The sequence below is a fragment of the Oryzias latipes genome, chromosome 7 (genome assembly GCF_002234675.1).
Source record: "Oryzias latipes chromosome 7, ASM223467v1".
Classification (NCBI taxonomy): domain Eukaryota; kingdom Metazoa; phylum Chordata; class Actinopteri; order Beloniformes; family Adrianichthyidae; genus Oryzias; species Oryzias latipes.
In genome coordinates this window covers 23,180,192-23,203,517 of record NC_019865.2, presented here as the reverse complement: position 1 = coordinate 23,203,517, position 23,326 = coordinate 23,180,192, and the positions used below count along the sequence as shown (strand labels likewise).

The window sequence follows — 23,326 nt, the reverse complement described above, 5'->3', positions numbered from 1 at the left end:
AGAATTTTTTGATATTATTGATTCAAACCAAACAAACACTGATCTTGCATGCAAGTGCAAGGAGGAAATTTAAAAAGGATGAATCAATGAATTCCAAGAATCCAAATCCCATTTCTTAGTTGGAGATGCATCTGATTGGATTTTTTTAAAGCTTGCTCAATAAACGATATTATTTAATCAGTGCTCTCTTTACACAGCCTTTTTTTTTCTCCCTTACCTTGCTTTGATAGTATCTCCTAAGTCATTTGGATATGCTAATGTTTGTTCATATTGGGAAGCTTTTATATATACGGTATCCTGTGAATTTAAATTTTTAGTTTCAATGGATCTTATATCTTTCGCTTTATTCTGTATTTTTTGTAAATGCTGATAACATTTGAGTTTCTGCCCAGAAAAAAAAAAAACGTTATTAAATCTAATCTTAGATATGGGTGTAGGAAGTTAATATCCGTCTTCACTCCCTCAACAGTTTCATCGTTTTAATGCTGAACAGCTACAGAATTCATTCCAGTAGAATGAACTCTTAATGTCCATGCAGATCTTTACAGATTGACCTTTTAAATGTGCTCTTGAACCAGAAGTGATTAATGATTGGGGTTGTGTTCTAGGGGTAGGCAGGTTGTGAGGATCGACCTTTCCAGCCATCTCAATCTGCAAAAAAACGCTCAGTGTCGACACACATAAGAATGGTACATTCTATTTTCATGACGTCCCTTAAGGCAGTCGTTTGAGCCTCTAGGCAACTGCAAGACTCCCTTTAAGATGTGGCCCCTCCTGTGCGTACACCCTCCATAGACACGGACAACCCAAAAACGTGCAACACCCATACGGATCAACCCCCCGGAAGGAACAGGCCTTAGTCATAACCGCCCTTATGCCTAAATACTGAGGTTGTCGTTGTAAATAAGAAGTTGTTCTCGATGTACCTACCTGGATAAAGAAAGGTTCAAAAAGGTATGGGCTGTCTGGGGGTGAAAAATAGGCAAAACTGTACGATGGCCCCACACGAAACACCAAGGTCTATGGGTTTTCTACAGGCACAATCGTATCATGTGCACACCTAGTGGATGGAGCCAGTAACGGGGATAGAGCTCACACCTTACCAATAACTAGAATGGGATGTCCTGGCTCCCTGTGCGTTTCAGGATTGATTTTAAAGTTCTTTTAATGGTTTACAAATGTTTTTATGGTCTTGGGCCCTCTTATTTAAATGATATTATTTTAAAATACGAACCCTCGCGGACCCTGAGGTCCTCTGGCACTGGCCTCTTAGTTGTCCCTAAGGTAAGGACCAAGACACATGGTGAGGCTTCGTTCTGCCATTACGGCCCTCGCCTGTGGAACGGCCTGCCAGAGAGCCTCAGGGCCGCAGAGACTGTAGAGGTTTTTAAGAAGAGGCTCAAGACCCACCTTTTTAGTCTGGCTTTTATATGACTTTGATCATTCCTTATGTCTTTTATTATTCATCTATTTATTAATTGAGGTATTTATTTACATATTTATTTGTTTATTTATTTATCTATTTAATTATTTATTTTCTTGTAAGGACTATTATTATCTTTGTTTCTTATATGCAAATCTTTTTATTGTTATTTTACCAATGATACTTAGGTTATGTTTTAATCACTGACGTTTTTTATTTTTTAATTACTAACATTCTTATATCTTATTTTATTTTTTATCTTTTTCTATTTTTATTGTTGTTATTTTATGATCATTTTTATTTTTTATTCTGATGTTTTTTACTCCAGTGTTTCCTCTGGGGGATCCATCGTTCTTGGGCACCACCAGCTTGACCTGTAGGGCATGCCGTTGCTGTGGTGCCCGTTCTGGTCGGGCGGGCTGGGGTCCCACTCTGTGGTCTAATAGCCATGGATGGGGCCCTGGGCTGCCCTGTGTTGGGCGGGCGCTGCGGTAATGGCCCCTGTGGTCGGGCTGGGCCTTGGAATGAATGGATCCCCATGATATCGTTTCCTCACAGCAGTACCAAGCCAGACCTTCTTCAACTGCAGTTATTTGTTTCTGTTCACTGTTCTACTGGGGTAACTGGGTGGGTGGGGATGGGGGCGGGGGGTGGTGAGGGAGGGGTACCTTCTTTGTGGGATTGTCCTTTGTTTTCTGTTTTGAACAACTTTCATTTTTTATGACTGTTTTATCTGTTTTTATGTTAAGCGCTTTGTGTTTTTAACCAAAATGAAAGGCGCTATATAAATAAATAAAGTTTGAGTTTGAGTTTGAGATGTAAGACAGCATAACCGATGCGTCATCAGTGTGTGCACCTTACAAATATTTTTCGATACATTCACAACATGCACGACAATCGTATGTGTAGGTAGCTGTACAAGCCTCAAGGGAACTGTAAGACACTCCCGAGCTCCCCTTAAGATGCGACTGCTCCTCTCCACAACCCCCCCACAGGATCTGGACAAGCCAGAAACTCGCTAAATGCAAGGAAGGCTTTAGTTGCTTATTTGCTGAGCTGTGCATCGAGTGAAATTAATGCCTGTCTAAAAAAATAAATAAACATTGGGAAGTGCTGACGACACAACAGTTCAGCTGCACAAGTCATCTGCATATATGTACCGACCATAAAAAGTAAAGGTCCACCTCAGGTCTGTAGAGACTCAAGCTGCAGCTCTGAGCTCCAGTCCAGACATTAGGATGAAAAAGGAACTTTTCCTGCCTAATGTAATGCATCCACGTGTCTTCTGAGGGCGCAGATCCAGAGTTAACAAATGCAGCAGTTCAATAAACTTCTCACACAGGACAGCTGGCATGCCTAAATTCACATGTGATGACTGATTGTCCACAGTTACACATTAACTTTCAATGAGTTTCTACTTACAAATTGTTGAAGTAGCCATTTAAGTACAAACATACATGCATTTTAATTAAAAACAAGCTTTTTAAATTAAATTTTGTATGTATTTTTGGTGCTAAAATATAGTCAAACATAACAACAATTCTTCGAGTAGGAAAAACTTTGAACTTTGAACCTTAAGCCCCACCCACCCACATTTTCATGGTAGTCGGTTATTATTTTTTTCTGCTATTTCTTTCCTCACAGCAAAAGCTATCGATTGAGGGCAGAAATAGGCCCGCGCTGGCACATATAACACCACCGTGACTAATCTCTGTGACCTGTGAGCCTCTGGGAGTTCATTTGCAACCAATAGGGAAAGATTCCGTCTCTCTGCTCCAGCGGAGCCAATATTTGAGACAATAACTATCTAACAGACTGGCTGTCATTTTTCTAAACAATGTTAGAAACATATTTCCTCAGGCAAACATTTCCAAAAGGGGTTATTAGAGGAGAAGGATGTGTGCGTTCAGGAGGTTTGTTTGTGTGGGAGATTTCCATTTTCATCAGTCGTGCTCCCTGCACCGCAGTGAAGGCTGACTCAGCTATTTTTCGGAATGTAGACGTTAGTTAAAAGCATTGTACCGTATGCCCAGAGAGTAAATTTTGTTGTTTTAGAGTCTGATGCTTCCCGTCCGACAGCTGTTCTCCTGATTCCGATGCTGTGCTTTAACTCTTTTGACCCACTCTTTTCCTCTGTCTGGGTTTGGGTGTGAATGAGAACAGATGTGGATGTAAACCACACCTGGGTTGGCGTTTGACAGTGAGGGAAGCATCACTGAATCATATTGAAATTGGAGCATAACACATTTTCAGTGAGTTTGCTACCATGAATCATTTGTGAAAGCCAACTATGGAAAGTCGGGCAGCACAGCTGTTGAAACCTGAAAAGTTACACAGAAACTTGATTGATTAAAAAAACTGAAATGTTCCTTTTATTTATAAAAAATTCCAAAATATATCATTGTTTTAGTTCTTATTATTTGATAAAATGGTTCAGTCAATTTAATGAATCATGTCAACCTCAACAACAATAAGTCCTTCACTTGTCCTGAGTGCAAAAAAACAAACAAACAATTAAAATAAATTATCAAATCATCATCTTTTCTTTTTTTAACCCCAGCCAAAAAAAGGAAACATTGGAGATTTTATCAATGATAAAATCATTAATAATCTTTAACTTATAAAAGTGTAATAAAAAATAAAAAATAAAGGATGATATTGATTACAGTTGGTATTCATATTATTAGTTATAAAAAAGGAAGAAAAAATACTAAATACATAGAACTTAATGCTAGAATTCTTTAGAAAACATGTCTTTCCTGGAAATCACTCTAAGAGATTAATTACTAAAATATAGAAAACACCCCAATAGATTACACTGCTAACATCTTTTTTTTTTAAACTTTCCTTCCCAGCTGCTTAGCTAACAGACGAGAGCTGAATCAAGGCAGTTCTGAATTTTTGGACACGAGGTGTATATTTGTATAAACCCCCTTTTAACAAAAACAATTTTTATTCTATATTTGCATGCATGCCTACATGTTTAGTATTTAAATGACTTGTGCAACAGTTTAAAGTGGCATAATTGATCAAACTTTTTGTGTATACAGTATTTCTGTCTCTTTATCATTATTCTTGGCTTGAATTGACGATGAACAGAAAATATCAGAATTTGTCAGACGATGTCAGAATATTTGGACTTGAATGCATTTGCCTCTTTGTGACATAGAACTGGGTTTGAATTAAACTGGTGGGTGGCACTTTTGCCACCACTTGTTCACCACGGACAGCAGGTAAAAAGACGACAGCAATAAATCCTGGCAGTGTTTTCCCATTTCATGCTCATTGTTGTTTGGATTCCACTTCAAACGGTATTATTCTGTGGGCATGGAGTCAGTAGCTTTAGTGGAACCGCTGTGAGGAGCACAGTTCTGATGACATGTTTGAGGCTTTAGGTGGGAATCATAAGGCGGGTTGGAACACCAGAGGAGGGAAAAAGAGAACGTTGAGGTGTCTAACACACCGACAAAACTGCATCTGCAAGCTCACCAGAGGACAGTTTGACTAAATGAAAATCAAAACTCCTTCTGTTGGTCCAATATAGGACCTGATTTTCTCAATGACTGGGAACTTTGTGCAGTGTGCACTTATTTAGCTTGGCTGAACTGCCTCAAGCCATTTCATAATTGAGTTTTTTTTCCTGCATTGAGGGCTCTGAAGCAAAACTGCATAGTTATAGATTCCATAAAAACGAGGCTAAAGGCCAGACATGGCTCCAGAGGAAGGTGAAAAGGTTCTGCACTCGGACCGGATGCCCAGTTCTAAAACCCAGAGGCTCAAAATATATATTTTTTTAAAGTACTTTAGCTCTTTGATTGCACATAATAGAGCAATGGTGGAAAAAAGGGGGGAGTGAGGATTAGCCTGAGGAGTTATAAAGGGTAGAAAATAATTTTAAGTGCAGATGGGTAGGGAATCTTTAGATGGAAATATGAAAGTAAACCGACGGAGAAGATCTGTCTTTAAATTGATGTGGGGATGCCAAAGGAATGTCACAATTTAGCCTGAGTCACAACTGCCCTAACAGCCACATATGGGCTGTGTGGGGGCCAAAGATAGACGAAGATACATGGGGTACACAGATGGTCTAGAAAGGTCATGGACTGCGGGATGAACCTGTAGAGTAAAAATGTTCCTGCACATTTTCTTTTACAGGTTTTCTGCAAGTGACAGGTTGTAGCGAACATTTAAACAAGTAGGTGAGAAGCAGGCGACCGGTCGTAGCGATTTTTTATTTTTGCGTCCAACGAGCACTTGCACACCCTTAAGTGGAGCCAGTACACTGACCTTACTAGCAACAAGTGCAGCATAAGGAAACCATATGACAGCATCACATGCATGTCAAGTGCGTGCAACAAAATCAGCCTTACGAATACTTCACAATACACTTGCCACACGCACAACTAATGCAACATCTATTTTCATGACGTCCCTTAAGCTGACCGTACAAGCCTCAAGAGATCTGTGCTCCCCTTTAGATGCAGGTGCTCTTTTCTATGACCTTCCATGGGCCCTGGCAACCCAAAATCCTGCAACAGTTGTATGGGTCAGCCCCCTTATGGGTACATGTGACTAATACTTAGTTTCTTGTCAAACATGGATTTAGCAGATGGTGTTCACACTGGATTGTCACTACCTGAAACCAACACATGTACCCACAGATGGAAGGATCTTGGTGCAAAATGTTGAAGTGGTTCAAATATCGTGAATCTTGCTACAGGCCTTTTTCTTTCACAGCTCTATTCTAATATTTAAAAGACTTGGTGTCATATAATTGCTTCTTGACGCAAACGCCATTTATAATTTCTCCTGCATGATCAATTTTTAAGTGGTTGGCACTACTAAATGTGAGTCCCTGGTTGGTCAATGTTCAGCTGATTTAACCTTTAACCAGAATTGAATAGTTGCGCATTTTGTACGTAGAACATTGAACAGTCTTAAAAATCTGTGTAGCAATGCGTCAGCACAAGAGTTTTAAATATGAAAGCCCGCTTGTTTACATTGATTTTCCATTGAAAGTGGCTGCTTGAAAGCGCATTGCAGAGAGGAGTGGGAACATAGCTTAAGGCTTTAGAGAGGTTTTGGCTTCTATAGCAACAACAATTTAATGTAAGTATCAAGACTGAAGCTCAAGGTTCAGAAGTTCCAACCATCTTCACTGATTAATAAAAAATTACAGCTTTGATGTGACCCCCAAAAAAAGTGAAATGATAAATGCGGAAATGGTGCTGAGGCTTTGATCCCAACACCAAGGTCATTAGGGGATGTCTCCAGTGTGTTTTGACCACACAGAACCAAACCGCCGCCTTTCTGGCTGCTGAAGCAGTTGAAACTTAAAGGCTCTCGTTTGCATTCCTACTTCATTTTCTCACACGTCAGAGATGAGATCTTCTGGCAGCTGTTGGCTGGGCCAGATGGTGTGAGGATCATGCCTACATTTACTGTATGCACACATTCTTTCCCACCAATAACTCCAAAGTCCCTGATGGTTCAGATTTCAGCTTTTGAGACAGCACTCGTCTAGTAAGGAGTGGCGGGGGGAGGGCAAGACAAATCTCTGCACGAAAAATTCTAAAAAAAAAAATTTTTTTTAAATTAAAAATTCTTCTTTTCTCAGACCCCGCACAAAAATGGGTAGGAAATTTTTTTTTTTAAATCTCTGTAGTTCACTGACAAGCGAGTGTTTACCTCAAGCGGCTGAAATGAACGCACGCCCTCTTATGCTGCCCAGCCGCTCAGGTCCCACTCACCACCCACCCGTCCGCCAAGTGCTTCCATGTCAGCTGAGCTGACATGAGCAACTCTCTGAGCACAACAGACTGTTGCACCTCAAACACCACTGGGATTTTTATTTTGCCTTTATTTAAGCAGGTTAGTCCCTCTGAGGCTCCTTACCCAAGGGAGGCCTACCCAAGAGAGCGGCAGGAACGTTCTAAAGCAACACTGACGCTCTAGAACAATTGGAAGTGAGAATGCTTAAAGCAGGTGAAGCTAAAACACAGCAGATTTTAAATCAATGGACCTTAAAAGTCAGCAGGGTAGGACAGCAGACCCAAAACCCAATTAGATTCATTAACAGTCAAACGTTGATAGGGTGAAATGAGTGTAATCTAGCTGGAGATGGTCTTAATGTGCCAAAAACAATTAATAATAATAATAATTGATACTTTATTTATTCCACAATGGGGAAATTCTTCTCCGCATTTTGACCCATCCCCTGGGGGGAGCGGTGGGCTGCAGACTGGCCGCGCTTGGGGGGCGACAGCTGGCTGGGGAGAGCAGGGATTGAACCGCCCACCCTTTGGTTGTTAGAAGACCTGCTCTACCTGAGCTAAACTGCCGCCCAATTGATCCAGTTGCTGGACATTACACTGAATTTTAATCGGATTCAACTGCCCGTGTGATGCCATCCTCATATTCCATTCATAAAAACCCTAGATCACATGTGTCAAACTCTAGGCCCGCGGGCCAAATGTTGCCCTCCATGTCATTTTATGTGACCCGCGAGAGCATAAAAGTTATTAATTTCTTAGAATAAAAAATAAAAATTGGTGTGTATTTATTAAAATCTAGGGGGAATCGGACTTGAAATATCGGATTGGGCACTTATTCATTAGGACTTAAACCCTGTTCATATAACCTAACCTGTCAGAATCAAATTTAAAAGGATTTATGTTAGAGTAAAAAGCAAACGTGTTTTTTATGCCACTGTAATTGTCACTTTAAAAAGTTATTGTAAATAAATAATGAGTTATTTAACATTAAGGAGTGGTTACATTTATTTTTCATAAGATTTATACATTTTACATATATAAGTTATATCTGGCCCTTTGAGGACAGCCACTATGCTGATGTGGCCCTCAGTGAAAATAAGTTTGACGCCCCTGCTCTAGATGAACAAAATTGCATAACATAACCACATACATTTGCAATAAACAAGCCAAAGTCTGATGAACGGTGACAAGTTCTAACACTCTTTAGATGTTAGATGTCAAAGAGAAAAAAGGTTTTTGAAGGATTTCATTCAGTTAGAAAACTAATTACTCATAATAATAAATTTGGAAGCACATAGATTAAGAGTGTTGATCATTTCAGCATTTACACATTTACCATCTTTAAAGATTTCATCACAAACATAGTGGAGTAAATACATTTTAAAAGTAATACTTTTTTTTACGTGTTTTGGTTCATATGTTTGACACAACAAACTTAAGAACATCCATTGATCTGATTTTTTTTTTTTATTTTTTTTTTTAGAAAGCTTGTTAATTAAAAAAAACAATAGACAACACAGTGGTGAGTCAGGAGAGCACAGCTGGGGAGAACCCTTAAAGCCAAACTGGTAAACTTCTTAAGAGCTCATATTATACAAAAATTATCAAATGTAAAAAAAAAACTAAAAATACCAATAAAAAAGTGGTATGTTTTGTGTCTTATAAATAGTTGTTAGCTTGAACACCGGGTGTGTCTTATCAGGTCATGATGTGGAGCTTTTACTTTAACGTTTTCTTTTACAGAAATTCCATTTTCTAAACCCATTTAGTTCAGGGTCACGGGGCTGCCAGGGGCCTAACCCGGCCACTCGTGGACATTCTAGACAGGTAGCCATTATTACGTAGAAGGGCCACAGTCCACACACTTGCAGTCACAAAGGGGCAATTTAGAGTAATCAACTAACCTATGAATCATGTTTTTGGATGGTGGGAGGAAGCCAGAGTCCTCGGTCACTGTTGGGGCAACGGCTGGGTACACCCTGGACCCATATCAGGGTCTCTTGGTCGTGTGATGCTTGTCACTTCATTGGTGAAAACCTTTTTTTTTTTTTTTCAAATGTTGAAAATAGATTAAATCATAAAATAATCATCTAAAAAAGGCAAATCTCAATGAATACTTATTAGACTTGGATTAATGAGGCAAAAAAGTATTTTTTCCATCTGTTTAACTGTAACAGCAGGCAGTCTCCCTTTCATCTTTCACGATGAAAGAAAGCCCAAACTCTTGCACTTTTTCACTTTGAATATCAAATACAAAAAAAAAAAAAACTTTAGACTTTACTTAAAAAAAGGATCGTTAGAGGTGAAAATATAGTTTTGAAAAAAGCATCTTTTTACCAAGATTTTCAGCCATTCTTCAGATAAAATGGTTTTCCTGTGAGCCATTTGACCAACTTGATTATTTTCAATGACAGGATGCACACATTTTTCTGACTGGTTTTTGTATTTTCCAGTATTATTTATTTTAATCTTTTGGATCCCATATCATAACACTCCCACCTCCAAGCCTCATGTACCTCAAATTCACTTTAGTCTTTTTCTTTTTCAAAAAACATTGAAATCTACTTTTGTTTGACTCATATATTTAAATATCTTATACTCTATCAAAAGTTTTAACACTGTTTGGTTAAGTTGATTTCTCAATTTTGATGTAAGACCTCCATTTTTAAAATTCTATCCCTTTCCAGAAACACGCTCCTTCCCTTTCAGCGTTGTCCGTCATGGGTTGATGAATCCTTCTTTATTTCCTTCAACACTTTCACGCCTTTTTTCCATGTTGTCAAATGTTCCTCTACTGTTTGTTTGTCTGTGTTTAGAGAGGAAAATCTCATTTCAGTTCTTTTTGGCAGCTCCCCAGTGGAAACAGGAGGTGGATATGCACAAACTCACAGCCCAAAATGATCAAAGCTTTACAGTTTTTTTTTGTTTGTTTTTCTTTCAAAACATCATATTTTTTGCAGGTAAGAGATTACAGAAAGTTTTTACTTTAATTTATAATCACTTCATTTCTAACTCCAAATATTTTTTGGGGCTTGTATTTCTACCACAGTCTCTTCAAGCATTTGATATCATCTGTTAAAGGTATTTAGACAGAATCCAACTGTGGTCATAATTCATTATGACTCAAATAAATTACCTCGTATTTTAGCAATAGACATTAATAATAGCTGTCTTCATCCCTGTTGATTTTATTTTTATTTTTTAATTTTCGTAGATTTTCAATGAAAAATGTTATTTTATTATAAATATTTAACATTTACTTGTTATACTGTTTTTTTTTTAACCTGCTAAAATTATAAACTCCAGTGTCCATCATATCTAAAGTTCACACTTATTTCAACAAATAAATCTATGGAAAAGCAGATTTTGAACAATATTTTGCCATAAAAAGATTTCATTTAACACCCTCCTAGCCCTCTTCTTACTTCGTTCTTTTGCTCATTATTCTGACTCCCACATAAACGGGAAATTGTTTTCATTCTTTGTGATATTGATTTTCCAGCAGGACTTTTTGTTTTGGCCAGCAGTAACAGAAATGGTCCATTTCTGGATCAATATTGAATGAATTTGATAGCAACCTTTGTGTAATTTTAACAGACATCTATAGTTCATTTGCACCAAAACTCATTTGATTTTTAAGTGACTTTCTCTTTCCAGTCATTTGATGAAAAAAGGAAGATGCATTTAGTGCTAAAACCAAATTCATTACATTTATCAGTTAACATGATATTGAATGTTTTTTTCTGCTACATTTTTCAGTTTCAATTTACATTTGTCAATATCTAACACTGTGGCTTCATCCCTCATACTCCTCCAAGCAAAAAGCCAATAGAGCTTCATAATGGTTTTGTTTCAAATGAACATTCATGCCGAGAGAAAAAACGCTTTCACACTGAGGTTTCTACTTTTTCCTCATTTGTCTCTTTTCCCTTAAACAACACTTTTGTAAAACTTTTTACTAGGAACCTATCCCACATTGGCCACAGCCCTCCTCCTCTATTCTCTGGCATATCTGTTGTCAGCTTCTACTCTAAAAAGCGTTATATGCCAGAGCGACAGCACTCCCCATCAACCTTTGTGTACTTTGATTTGCACGTTTTTTTCCCAAATGGAAGTATTTGATTTAACTCAGAACACTCTAAATCCAGAGCCAAATGACGGTCTATAATGAGTTTTCTACATTCAATGAACTTGCTGGTTCTTCACTGTTTGAAGTTACAACAACACATGAGCTTTCCATGCATTTTTTCCTCTTTTTGTGCAGAAATTTGTATGTTGTATTGGTTTTTCATGAATTAAAAGACTATAGCGCTGGATACAGGTGGATCGATCCAGAAGAGCTCATCACAAGAAAATGTGATCTTTTTTAAAAAGCACTTTTAGTCTTTATTTATCTTGAAATAAAGTTTTCGCTTCCAAGTAAATATTTTTTTTTACAGTTTCACTGAGATTCTCCTAAGTCTCTCCTTGTTCTTCTGAAATAAGTCAAGTCATATAGTTCAATGTAAAATGGGCGTCTAAATGTCACCATCTCACATTAAGATGGCTGTTGGGCACGGATTCAAAATGTCAGAAACCAAAAAGAAGAACAGTGAAAAAAGGCATAAGCATAATAAAACAGATCACTGGGTACACTTTTACAATAGATCAAAAGATGATCGGAGTGGGACTTAAAACCTGGAGTCAAGTCCTACTTTCCCAACTTTGAGACTCAAGAAAACCCCGAGCTTTAAAACCTCAAAGACAATTTGAGTTGTGATTTTAGTGCAGGCTGAAGCGAACCGATCGAATCACCTTTGACATGTTACCATGCAGGGATGAACCGTCACATGTTTAGATTTCCACTGCACTTCCAAAGCATCAGCTGCATTTTTCCTTATTGACTTTTAAGCAAAGTGATGTCAAATCGTGAACTTTTGCTCCGTTGTGTTTCCATTAGAGACCATGTTTGCCGCCGTTGCAAAAATGTTTCATACACACGTTATCACACTGCACCTTAGGTGACAGGAAATGGAAATAGATGTCTTTGTGGATCCTTTGATTAAGATTTTAATTTGTAAATAAAAAAAACTTGAAAGAATAAGCGCAATGAGGCTTTGGAATAAATCAGATTATCGAGTTCAGAGTGGCGTAGCGGCTAAATCTGGTTGTGGTTGAGTTTCAACACTACCTGCTAGCAGCTAGCAGGTAGTGAGTCAGACGGTGGGAATCTCTGCTGACCGCACTGACCAATTGATGAATGAGTTTACTTTGCCGAGCAGCTCGCCGAAGGCGTCCAGGGTCGTCCTGAAATGCCCGGATGGTTTTTCATCGAGCCAAAGCTCTTCTTTTTTGTTTTTTCCACCCTCGCTTTATGTGCAGCTACTGCAAAAAAGGGTTCAACAGAGCTCCCAATCTTGATAAGATCCCTGGAATTGAAACCAGTAGAGAGATGTTTCAGCATTTTTCTGGAGTTCCTATTCCAAAATGATGTAATTGCTTTGCAGGCATGAGCTGGAGCGGATTCCTTCTTTTTTCTCATTTGTTAGAAAGACCACAGTCTGCTGCTGTTGTTACAGAAACTCATGATCCCACATCTAACAATTTAATAGTTTAAAGTAGGATTTTAAGTTTTAATAGGGGCTTGAGAACCTGCAGGTCACCAGATCCTGTTAATGCACGCACAAACTCACACACACTTGTTTCATACCAGTCCATTTAACATGCAGCTGAATGATTATACACATGCACTAGCAGATTGTGACAAAAATTAGTGCTGTCATGCAATTAATTTATTTATCTTGTGAGATTCATTTTCTTTATATTTACAACAATTATAGATGTTTTAAGTCTGTAAATGCCATCAATTCACTCTTTATGTACTTTTTTCAGATGATTTTCACACGTTCCTCTCTTGTTCAAAATCTCAAAAAAACTACAATTCCCAGAGCCCCACCCCTACACATTTGGTATTATTGAAAACCCCACATGTACTCTGTAGAGATGACAAGGAGTTCCTTCAGTGTTATGCAGCGGCTGGGAGATATTCAGCTGTAGAAATGCACTCTACAGAGGACAAATTTGCATTGCTGGTAGTCTGGAGGGTGTGTTTATTATATTGTATTAATAAAATAAAGCTTTTAGCTAAAGCAGATTAAGGCACCCATATGATAAAGAGTCCTAAAATCAAATAAAAGACGTCTGATCCGGTTTGAGTACCAACAGAAGATAAAATGGACAGCTTGTAATTCAGCATTTGTAATTAGAACCTTGCTCATTGTGTAACGGTTTTAAAAACTTGTGTCTGCACTCCAGCACGTTTGTCGGTGACAGAATAGTTTTCCCTCCTGTGCCGGACAAAGATTCCCATTCTCAACAAAGGCCGCTTTTCACCCTGTACCTCATTAGTGCTGTGTAATTACAGTACGATCCATCCCGCTGCACTTCCTTATTGTGACCTCCATCTCCCGGCTTCCTGCTAATGGGCACTCGCATCAGCCACTCGCACTAACTGTGCGCAGAGCTTCAGGAGCGCCGGAGTGAACCGAGCAGATCACTTCCAATCCAGCTCCCTCATTTCACATTCCAACATCGTGCCTCATATTAATTGCAATCCTGCATGTAGTGGTTCCGATATAATAGCTCGTAAATGAAAACGCAGATTAATGCGATTAGCTTGTTCATTATTCATGCATTGTTCAACATTACTCTCCAATAAATTGCAAGTTTGTATTGATTATTTATTCAGCAGATCAGAGTCATAACTGAAGGAATAAGTGTTCATCTGTGCACCCTCAACAAGTTATGACTTTAATGCCTGCTTCAGTATTCTGTGTAGTTTGATAAATGCAGGTCTTTACTTAGTTAATATGAGATAAATTGATATCTAAATTGAGAAATCAATCTGCATTTAGATTTCAGTCTTGTCTCATTATTTTTTGGAAGTAAAGCTTTGCCTTTTCATCTTCCTCTGTGGACCTCTTTGGCTCGGTATCTGTGTGCTTCCTGTTGTGTTGTCTAACGGTTGCAATAGTGTTGGGCTTCTCAGTTTTTAGCACTCTGCAACCTCACACGAACACGGCAGAGCCGTGTATTCCCACAGATGAGCGACGAGCAATGCATAAGTATTTGTATCAAACCTTTCCAGCCCTTATTTTTCTCCTTGTGCGCTTTTAGCCTTCCATTTTCTCGCTGTGACTGACTCTCCCATTGGTGGAGGGAACGCGTTTGGATGGTATAGTGGGTCAGTCCTGCTCTTGTAGTTGAGGAGAGATGACGACTTGTATTGTGGAGTAACACTGTTCGCCGCCTTAGGCGCCAACTTGACAGCGAAGCAAGCTGATGGGCTTAAGTGGGTAATCGAGTGCCTCAGAGCCTACCTTGGCATAAATGCAGCCCTGATGCACTGGAAACCTTCACCGCCAACAGTCCGATATTTCACAGATGAGCAGCTAATGGATCCTGTAGACATGTACACACTGGATGGAGAATCTCTGATGTCACCCATAGGGAGCTATACGGCAAATATCAAGCCTGAGACAGCCACATTGACCAACTCAACCTAACTCAACAACGCCCTAAAAACACTGATTGGCCGAGACAAAGTGATGCTTGAAGCTTAGCTGGGTCCATTCTACAGTCAAAAAATACACCCCCAAAAATAAAAAAAAACAACACTGCAACGCTTAACCCCCCTCTCCAGATTCTTTAATAACGACCAAAAAAAAAAAATTAAACAATAAGCATCAAAAATGCTTTAGAAACCAGAATGTAAAAGGCTTTGTTAAAGGTCTAAAGTTTTTCTAATAAGGGCAGCAATGGAGAGATTCTCTTTTTAGGAGCCTGCCTCCAGTGGTATTCTGAGGAACTGCACATTTGGTGCTTCCAGGTTACGATGATCTAAAGATCATGGCTTAGTTGGTACGATAAGCTTTAAGAAGTGCAGAAACAATTATACAAAGGAGCTAGGTTACCCCTTTGTAACTACCTTATTTTCCGCATCATAGGGTTAATCATTATCAATGAATAGTCCGTTTTCAAACTTGTGTCATATATAAGGCCCACCTAACTATGAGGTGCATTAAACGAGACAAAAGAGTCAGAGATAAGTGAGCTTAGAAACTTCAGTCACTGTAACTCTAGAACTTGTGTGTGACATGCTACACTTTAGCCATGTTAGAAGCTTTAGCCACATTAGTGGATTCTCAATACCGCGAACACCCAACCGTGTTAGTAACATGTAAAAAAAGACAATAGTCCAATAGCGCTACACTTTAGCAACGTTGTTTGAAACTCTTCAAAAAAATAAAACAGATTTTGACAGGTTTTGTAAAAAAAAAAGAATTAATCCATACATTAAAGTGCTCCAGATAACAAGGTATACTATCGGGTTTTTTTTAAATGCAAGCTTTTAAGTTGACCTTATTGTGCGCAAAATACAACAACTTTATAGATTTACAAAAACAACAACCTTCGTTCAACAGTTGCTCTTAGACTTAGGAAAAATATCATCAAAACTTTAGAAACTTGAACACACAGTTTTATAATCAAATCTTAACATTTATAGGAATCTTTCTAATTTGCCAGTAGGACCTCAGCAGACGCCAAACAGTGGGGTTCCCTCAAAGGTAGGATGCCCGTGTGTGTTTATGCTGCCAGGAAGATTTGGCAACTTACCCAGACTTCTTCATTAATACATTTATTCATACATCCAGAGTGGCTGCTGGCTTATTTAAATGCTTTTTTACTTCTTTATCGTCAGCATTTTCAGAAAAATGCCACCACCTGAGGCTGACCTCGAAATATTCAAACATATTTTCAAGCATCAAGGACGCTTAACTCAGGGCAGGAAGCAGCTTTTTTTCTGCAGTCTAGTTTATAATCTTGTCTCTTCTTATTTTGTCCTGGTTATTTTATCCCCGGTTTTAACTTTAAAATTAAAGCAGTGACTCATATTAGAATGTTAGCTGTGTGGACATTAGGCAATGGTTGAGCATATTGTCAGCTGATCAGTGACTGGAAGGACAGGTAATGGAAATCTGAGAGAGGCCACATGCAAGGATAAAAGATGAAGGGGAGTTTTTGATCTGCATAAAGTATTTTATTACCTATTGTTTGTAATGATGAAAATGTTTTGATAATTTTGGGAAATCTTTGTGTGGCTCATGAACAAATGTGAAAAATTGACACCACCATGGATGTAATGGACACCCTTTTCAACATTTTTAACTCCACCCAAATAATTCTTGACGACAAAATTAATTTAGCGTGAATTAAAATTGGCACGTTGATCCATGTTGGTTTGAGTTTACTCCGCCCACCTCAACAATCTGAAAACTTCTATTTGTCATAAATTATCACAAATAAATCAATAAATATTCAAATGTTTTGATAAATCTAAATATGAATGTTTTTAGGGTGTTATGTTGGACTATTTTACATCGGGAGTCAATGGGATTTTACTTCTTTTTGCAACCAGCTCCAAGTGGCCATTTGAGGAACTGCAACATTGTGTGTTTTCTGGTTGGCATCAAATTTGGAGCAACATTCATGGTGAAGCTTGGGCTTTGGCTCTTTAGTCACAAACCTGCATCTGTAGTAATTTGAGGAGGTTTTTAAGTTCGTAAAAATCAAAACAACTATTGATTAAAAGCAATTTCACAGTCAAGGTCAATTCAGAGTCGTTTACAGTAAATGCATGAAAAAACATTTACATAGTCATAAATGGATTTATAAAATTAGCAATTCAATGCTCAAGTTTTATTTGCATTTCACTCCATCTCTGAGCATCTTCTGAATTAGAATTAGTTTTTTTTTCCTGTGGCTCCACCCCTTCACTTGAATAAGTCTGGTTTTATCAATCAAACACATGTTTTTAATAAAATATATTTTCCACCTTCTTGTGCTTTGTCTAGGTAATTACTATGGAACCCCGAAGCCTCCTGCTGAGCCCAGCCCTGTCCAGCCAGATTTGGTGGACCAGGTACTGTTTGATGAGGATTTTGACACGGAGGTCCAGCGAAAACGGACAACCTCAGTCAGTAAGATGGACAGGAAGGACAGCGCTGCTCCAGAGGAGGAGGAGGAAGAGGAGAGACCCCCTATGGTCAACGGTGTTGGAGGTTAGACTGCACTACCCCCTCCATATTTCATAATTATTTATTACTTCTTATGTGATGTTCTGTCACATTTCAGCTGTTCTGCATTTTCGGTAAAAAAAGTTTCCTTTTGTTTTATGAGACTGCTTCCTTCATCTTCGTCTTAAACGTTGAGCCAAAACTGGTCGCAAAACTCAATTTTGTTTAGTTTTGTTTCAATATTACTTTTCAAAAGGCTTCTTTTTCCCATTTTTGTTGGAAGAACCAGTTTCAGCAGATGTGTCTTTCATGTTCATGCTAAACCCGATTCCTGCGAGTTGAGATGGGGCTCAGTTGCCTAAAATGTAAATCTTCTGGCCCCCAAAGAAAAATTCTGCAGTTAGTCCTGAATAATAGAGCACAGCAGCCCAGAGTTCACCCAACTGGGTGCAAAAAGCTGCAACAAATAAGTGTCTTAGAGCAGACAGACTGCAAATCCACATAGAGGTATCGTTCCATTTTAATGCTGCAACTTGCATACGCTTGTTAAACCACAGAAACTTCCAGGTTCAGGTGCTTGACAGGTCTCAGTGTGGAACTTCAAATTCAAGACTTTTGTTTTTCACCCACATGTGAAGCATTGAACGGCACTGAAGATATCTTGTTGGGGAAAAAGAGGGTGCAGACGTTTCCGGAAACAAAATTAATGTTTAGTGCGAGAAAGTTTTGTGGAGCTCGAAGCAAGATGAAACTTTGGTTTTACCACAACAAAGAAGCTTTTTGTCTTCTTCAAAAAATTAGTATGAAAGAAGACGTTTGGGTTTGAGTGCTAAAATGTGAACGGTTTTACAAATGCAGTAGAGAAAAGGGAGCCTCTTTTCTATATCAAAAGCTACAAGGAGTTTACACTTTCCAGCATGACCTTTTCTGTTATTTATATAAAAACCACAAGGGAAGAGAAAAACTGATGTGAAGGAAAATGGCAATGAGTCAGACTCATTTCTAGTGGAATTTACAGTTGAACAGACTGAATCGGAGGCAGAGTTCTTAGTCCATCTTGACTTTATGTTAAAAGCCAATATCAGAACTTGATGGATATTCTCCATGGGACAATAACCACAGGATCCAGTGCATGGAAAAGGAAACTGGACGTAGGGCGGCCATATTGACTTGAGTTAGCTTAGCCCAAACCATTGTCTGTATATCGGAACTGGACCCAGTGAGTGTGACGTCATCCATTGAAAAACTCTCGGTTCTGGTTCTAATAAAAATGAAGTCAGTTTAGTCGCCATTTCTTTGCAATACAGAGGCGGTCATGTTAGAGCCAGACATAGTCAGTAAGCACTGATTGGTCTGAATCAATATTGCCATGGCAACCACTCTTGCCAAACAGGAGTGAGCTTGTTGGAAGGCCACACCCCTACCTTTTAAAAGCAGGCTCGGAAGAATTGGTCAAACGTTTTGAACATTCAACTCATACTTTTATTGACGCATCTGATTGGTCAGTTTTTAACTTGAAAAACTTTCAGTATCGAAAAAATATAATTAAAAGATTAGAAATATCAACTACATGTTAAAAAAGGTATCAGATCAAGAATGGTTATTCTGACAAATGGACTAACTAAGTAATAGCTAGGGCTAACTAACGATTTGCGATATTAGTGATCAATATTGCGATGACAATATAACTTGTAACACATGAACAAATAGCAAAACAACTTAATACATAATTTCCGTTTCACTGCAACTGTGTTTAATTTAAATAAGAGTTACCCAAGTGTTAAAGAGTTAAAACCAGAGCACCATTCCTGGTTTGCTTCTGTCAAGATTGTGCCCCTTAATTCCATGGAGATGCATTGGAAAGCATGATTGCAGAGTAATCTCTGCAGAAGCCGACACAAAACTGACTAGTGGTGAAGGTTAGGCTGATCTGCTGTTCAGTACCCATTATTGTGCAAACACTGCTTTACATGTGAACGTCCCGTGGTTGTGTCTCTGATCCACTAAAGACCTGACGCTTCGGGTCCTTGAATTTCATAGAAATCACTCTAATTGTGAGGATGAGGGTCTCTATAGTGAGTGGTGATGGTTTCCCATGAAGAAACATGCAGTACAGCTTGGCCTTAAAGGCAATTTAGCTTCCATGCATTAGAGATTTCCCTTTTTTTGTTCTCTTGGGGCTCCTGTCAGTTTAAGAGGTCTTCTTTATATTTGTCCACGAAGCCTGAAAGCTTCAGAGACGGTTTTTAAACTTTATTAGTGCAGAAGGAAATGGTCTGACTAAAAAAAAAAAAGGGGGCCAGGGTTTAAGCAGAAGATCTCCTCTTCCTCTGGTCAACAGCTGCCACTTTTGGCCCCTGCCATTCACCTGACCCACTCAGACGGAGCGATCACTCAAAGCCGGGTCAGATGAAACCCGAAGATCAGAGCCCAGTGCAGTCAGGCACACATATCCAGACGCACGCGTACACTCGCTCACAAACAGCGGCGATGCTGCGATCTTGCCTCGGAGGCAGTTCCTGGTGCATCACTGCTGACATGCAAATCCACTGGTGATCTCTGTCTTCCTGCAAACCCTCCCGCCTCTCCCTTTTGCCCTGCTTCCTCTTCTGAGCGTCCACACTGAGCGCTGGAAGACTATGCGAGCAGCCCAGAGGAGCGCCGCTGGTGCCACGATCTCACCTCCTGTCTCCGTCTCCCCCTACCGTCCCCCACACCCCCACTCCCAACCCGTTCCTGTCGCTGCCTCCCTGTCCCTCTCTTCCCGCCGGGCCACAGAGCACAAGGACAAAGCGGACTGGAGGAGGACCGTGCCCAGCTACTCCCAATCGGCAGGCGCCATGGACTGGCGAGCTTGGGGCAGTCAGGATGAAAGTCAGGAGCCCCTGCCTAAAAACTGGGAGATGGCCTACACAGAGACGGGCATGGTCTACTTCATAGAGTGAGTAGAACTTCCTTGTTTTTAGTCATTACGCCTTTGTTACAATATTTTCCGCACTACAGGGCACACCGGATTAAAAGACGCACCGTCAATGAATGGTCTACTTTTGAAATAGGTGCACCAAACAAATTATAAGATGCATTAAGCAAGCCTAAGTCAGACTTTCTTACCTGCGTTACAGTAATTCTCGAAACTTAAAACAAACGTTACTGTGACTACGCTAACTCTCAGTCTTGTTAGTAACACGTAAAAAAAAAAAAATTACACCTCTACACATTAGCCATGTTAGCGTGTTTACAATAACACCCAACCTTTTTTGCAACCCTTAAAAAAACAGATTGATAAAACCTACATCACTGTAGCTACGCTAACTACCAACCTTGCGAGGAACACAAAGCAAAATAGAGCCTAAAACCGCTACATGCTAGCCGCATTAGCTTATTTACGATAACACCCCAGCTTCCTTGTTAGCAACTCGTAGAAAAAACACTGGCAGAATGGCTTTAACATGAGTGAACACGACCACATTTAATCCATATAGAAGTATAAAATTTATAAAAAAGTATAAAATGCTTTTTAAAAACAAATTAAGGCTTTTAAGCGTCCCTTATAGTGCGGAAAATGCTGTATATCAGATGAGGCAAATCTCTATCCTGACTGTTTTCTTCTTGAATCTACTGAATCTTTTCCGCTCTTCCATCTAACATTCCTCAGAGTTCGGGGAGTTCTTCTTAGAGTCCCACTCCGATCTTTTGATCTATTTTTAAAGTGTCCCTAGTGGTCTTTTAATGACTGTGCCATTTTTTAGCCAAAATTAAAAAGAAGTAATTTTCTAGGACATATTTTCTGCAGATCGGCAGAATTTCCTTAGAAATTCACCTCTGAGTTGTGGGCGGGATAGTTGGTACAGAGCAACCCAACCCCCCTGACAAGCTGGGAGCTTGTGCCCCGCCCAGTGTATTTTCTACATCACCATCTTATTCCAACAGCATCTTTTTTGTCTGCCCCTGAATTGCGATTTGAATAAAGAAATACTGAGAAATGGCATTTTTAAATTGAATTTTTTTTAAATAAATATTCCCTTCATCATCAGAAATGTGCCACAAGAACATGTTAAAAACACATAAAATACAGTTTTCATCAGAGTGGGTTTAATTGCGTTTTTCTCAACTCAATTTTCCTCTTTATTTTCCCCATGTATGCTGTTGGGTGTGTTGGCTCACACTAATAGCAGCCGGCCTTCATTGTTTACCAGCTGCCGACAGCGCCAGGTGCCTCTGTTTGCTGCTAAATCAATAACTCATTCTGCCAACAAGCGAAACAACAGGCTAAATGGAGCTTGCCACCCTTGACCTACTCCCTCAGCCCTGCTCTCTTTATGATCTGTCTGTCTGTCTTCTCAGCCGAGCGACATCCTTCCTCTGCCTTCCCTTTTCTTTTTTATTTCTGACAGAAAGGTGAATGACCTCCTTTTGCCTTCTAACTCTTAAATGTTCTGCTCTTCCTTCAGTCATAACACCAAAACCACCACCTGGCTGGACCCCCGCCTTGCTATGAAGGCCAAACCTCCCGAGAAGTGCGAGGAAGGAGGTGAGACAACGTCTGCAGATTCCCTTCACACTCTGGAGAGCGCCCTCACTAGGCAGGGGGGCGCCAGCCGACGGGAGGAGGATGAACAGCTGAGCGCTTCAGATCACCACCAGAAACCCTACTGGTTGGGTTTGCCCGTCCCCTCCACCGATTATACCTCCAGGCGGAGTTTTTGGACACACGCAAAAAGAGTGCAGCGTCTCCTGGAAGGCAATTTTCTAGGCCTCGCCGTGCGTAAAGGTGTCTTCTGCGCCGCACATGTTGTGTTGTGCAGCAGCAGATCGCTGCAGAGAAGAGAAGTCTGCAGCAACTGCTCCCCCCATCCACCACATGCAATACCGCCACCCTAGATGAAAGCAGGCCTCCACGTTTAGACCTAAACGCCACTCCTCCACTGATCAAAGGGTCTTTTTTGTGTTTCTTTCCATACAGAGCTGCCCTATGGCTGGGAGCGGATCGAGGACCCCCAGTTTGGGCCCTACTATGTTGAGTGAGTATAGTACTTGCCTCTGTGTTCTAGACCTGCCTATTTTCACCCAAACAGAGCGAGCTCAAATTTGGTGCTTGCAGCTGTCATTATCTACAGCATATTAGAGATTAGTGGGATGACGTGTCCCAACCATTGACTGCTAAGAGAACTGGACTTAGTGACCCCCCACCCCCGGCATTCCAAATAAGAAGTACCCGCTGGCTCCAAGAAGCCAAAATCCCATAGGTTGTGTCAGAACTCCTTCACCACTCACTACATAGTGCATTATGTAATGCGTTCTCCATTTTATAGAGCTGTCTGAATCCAGTATCCTAGAAATTTCCCAGAAATCTTTGCAAAAAACCATTGTGTATCGATACTAAATTGGCAAATATAGACCACAATGCATTGCGTTTGAATGATTATCATGTTAAAATTTTTTTTTTTTTTTTCATCTTCAGAACACAGTAGATTCATTAAATGCTGTTCGTAAAATATTCCTATTTATTAGGTTGTTATTTCGGGGAATAAAATCAAAGTATATGGCCTCACATCGAAAGTTTGATTCACAAATTCTCCAGAGCCTGTTTTCAAGTAATACGTTTCTGCCCTTCCAACAAGCTCACTCCTGATTGGTGAGAGTGGTTGCTATGGAAATATTGACCCAGACCAACTCGGACTGCTAACTGACGATGTCTGGCTCCAACATACATCTGTATCACAAAGAAATAGCGACTAAATTGACTTTATTTCATTGGAACTGGACGTAGGTCCGTCTCTCTGTGTGGTGTCACGCTCACACGGTCCAGTTCTCATATACAGTCAATGAACTGAACTGTAGTTTCCCATGGGCTCGGAAAACAAAGTGATGGAGTAGAGTGGGTTAGAGCTTTGTCTGTTTGTGGCATGGATAATGGAAACAGATGACAATGGAGGTTGGGGGGTCCTGGAAAACAAGTGCGCAATGTTTTCAGTTTGGCCTGATCTCTGCAGGCAAAGAGGGACTTCATCCTATCGGGGTCATCCAGAGGCTCCCTGTCTTTTTTTCGTTTTTCATTCTGGCAAGTTCTCGCT

At 39.8% G+C, this 23,326-nt stretch overlaps 1 protein-coding gene across 3 annotated transcripts in view; it reads left to right on the top strand.

The window, feature by feature from the left end:
• LOC101159504 (membrane-associated guanylate kinase, WW and PDZ domain-containing protein 3) overlaps positions 1-23,326 on the top strand; it is a 151,134-nt gene that overhangs the window by 96,887 nt on the left and 30,921 nt on the right. For 2 of the 3 annotated variants that reach the window (XM_023956847.1, XM_023956849.1), the window contains exons 4-7: positions 17,091-17,297; positions 20,031-20,193; positions 21,704-21,783; positions 22,216-22,273. In XM_023956847.1, coding sequence (XP_023812615.1) covers positions 17,091-17,297; positions 20,031-20,193; positions 21,704-21,783; positions 22,216-22,273 — 508 coding nt within the window. The remainder of the gene's footprint in view (positions 1-17,090; positions 17,298-20,030; positions 20,194-21,703; positions 21,784-22,215; positions 22,274-23,326) is intronic. The other variant, XM_023956848.1, reaches the window with a different exon arrangement.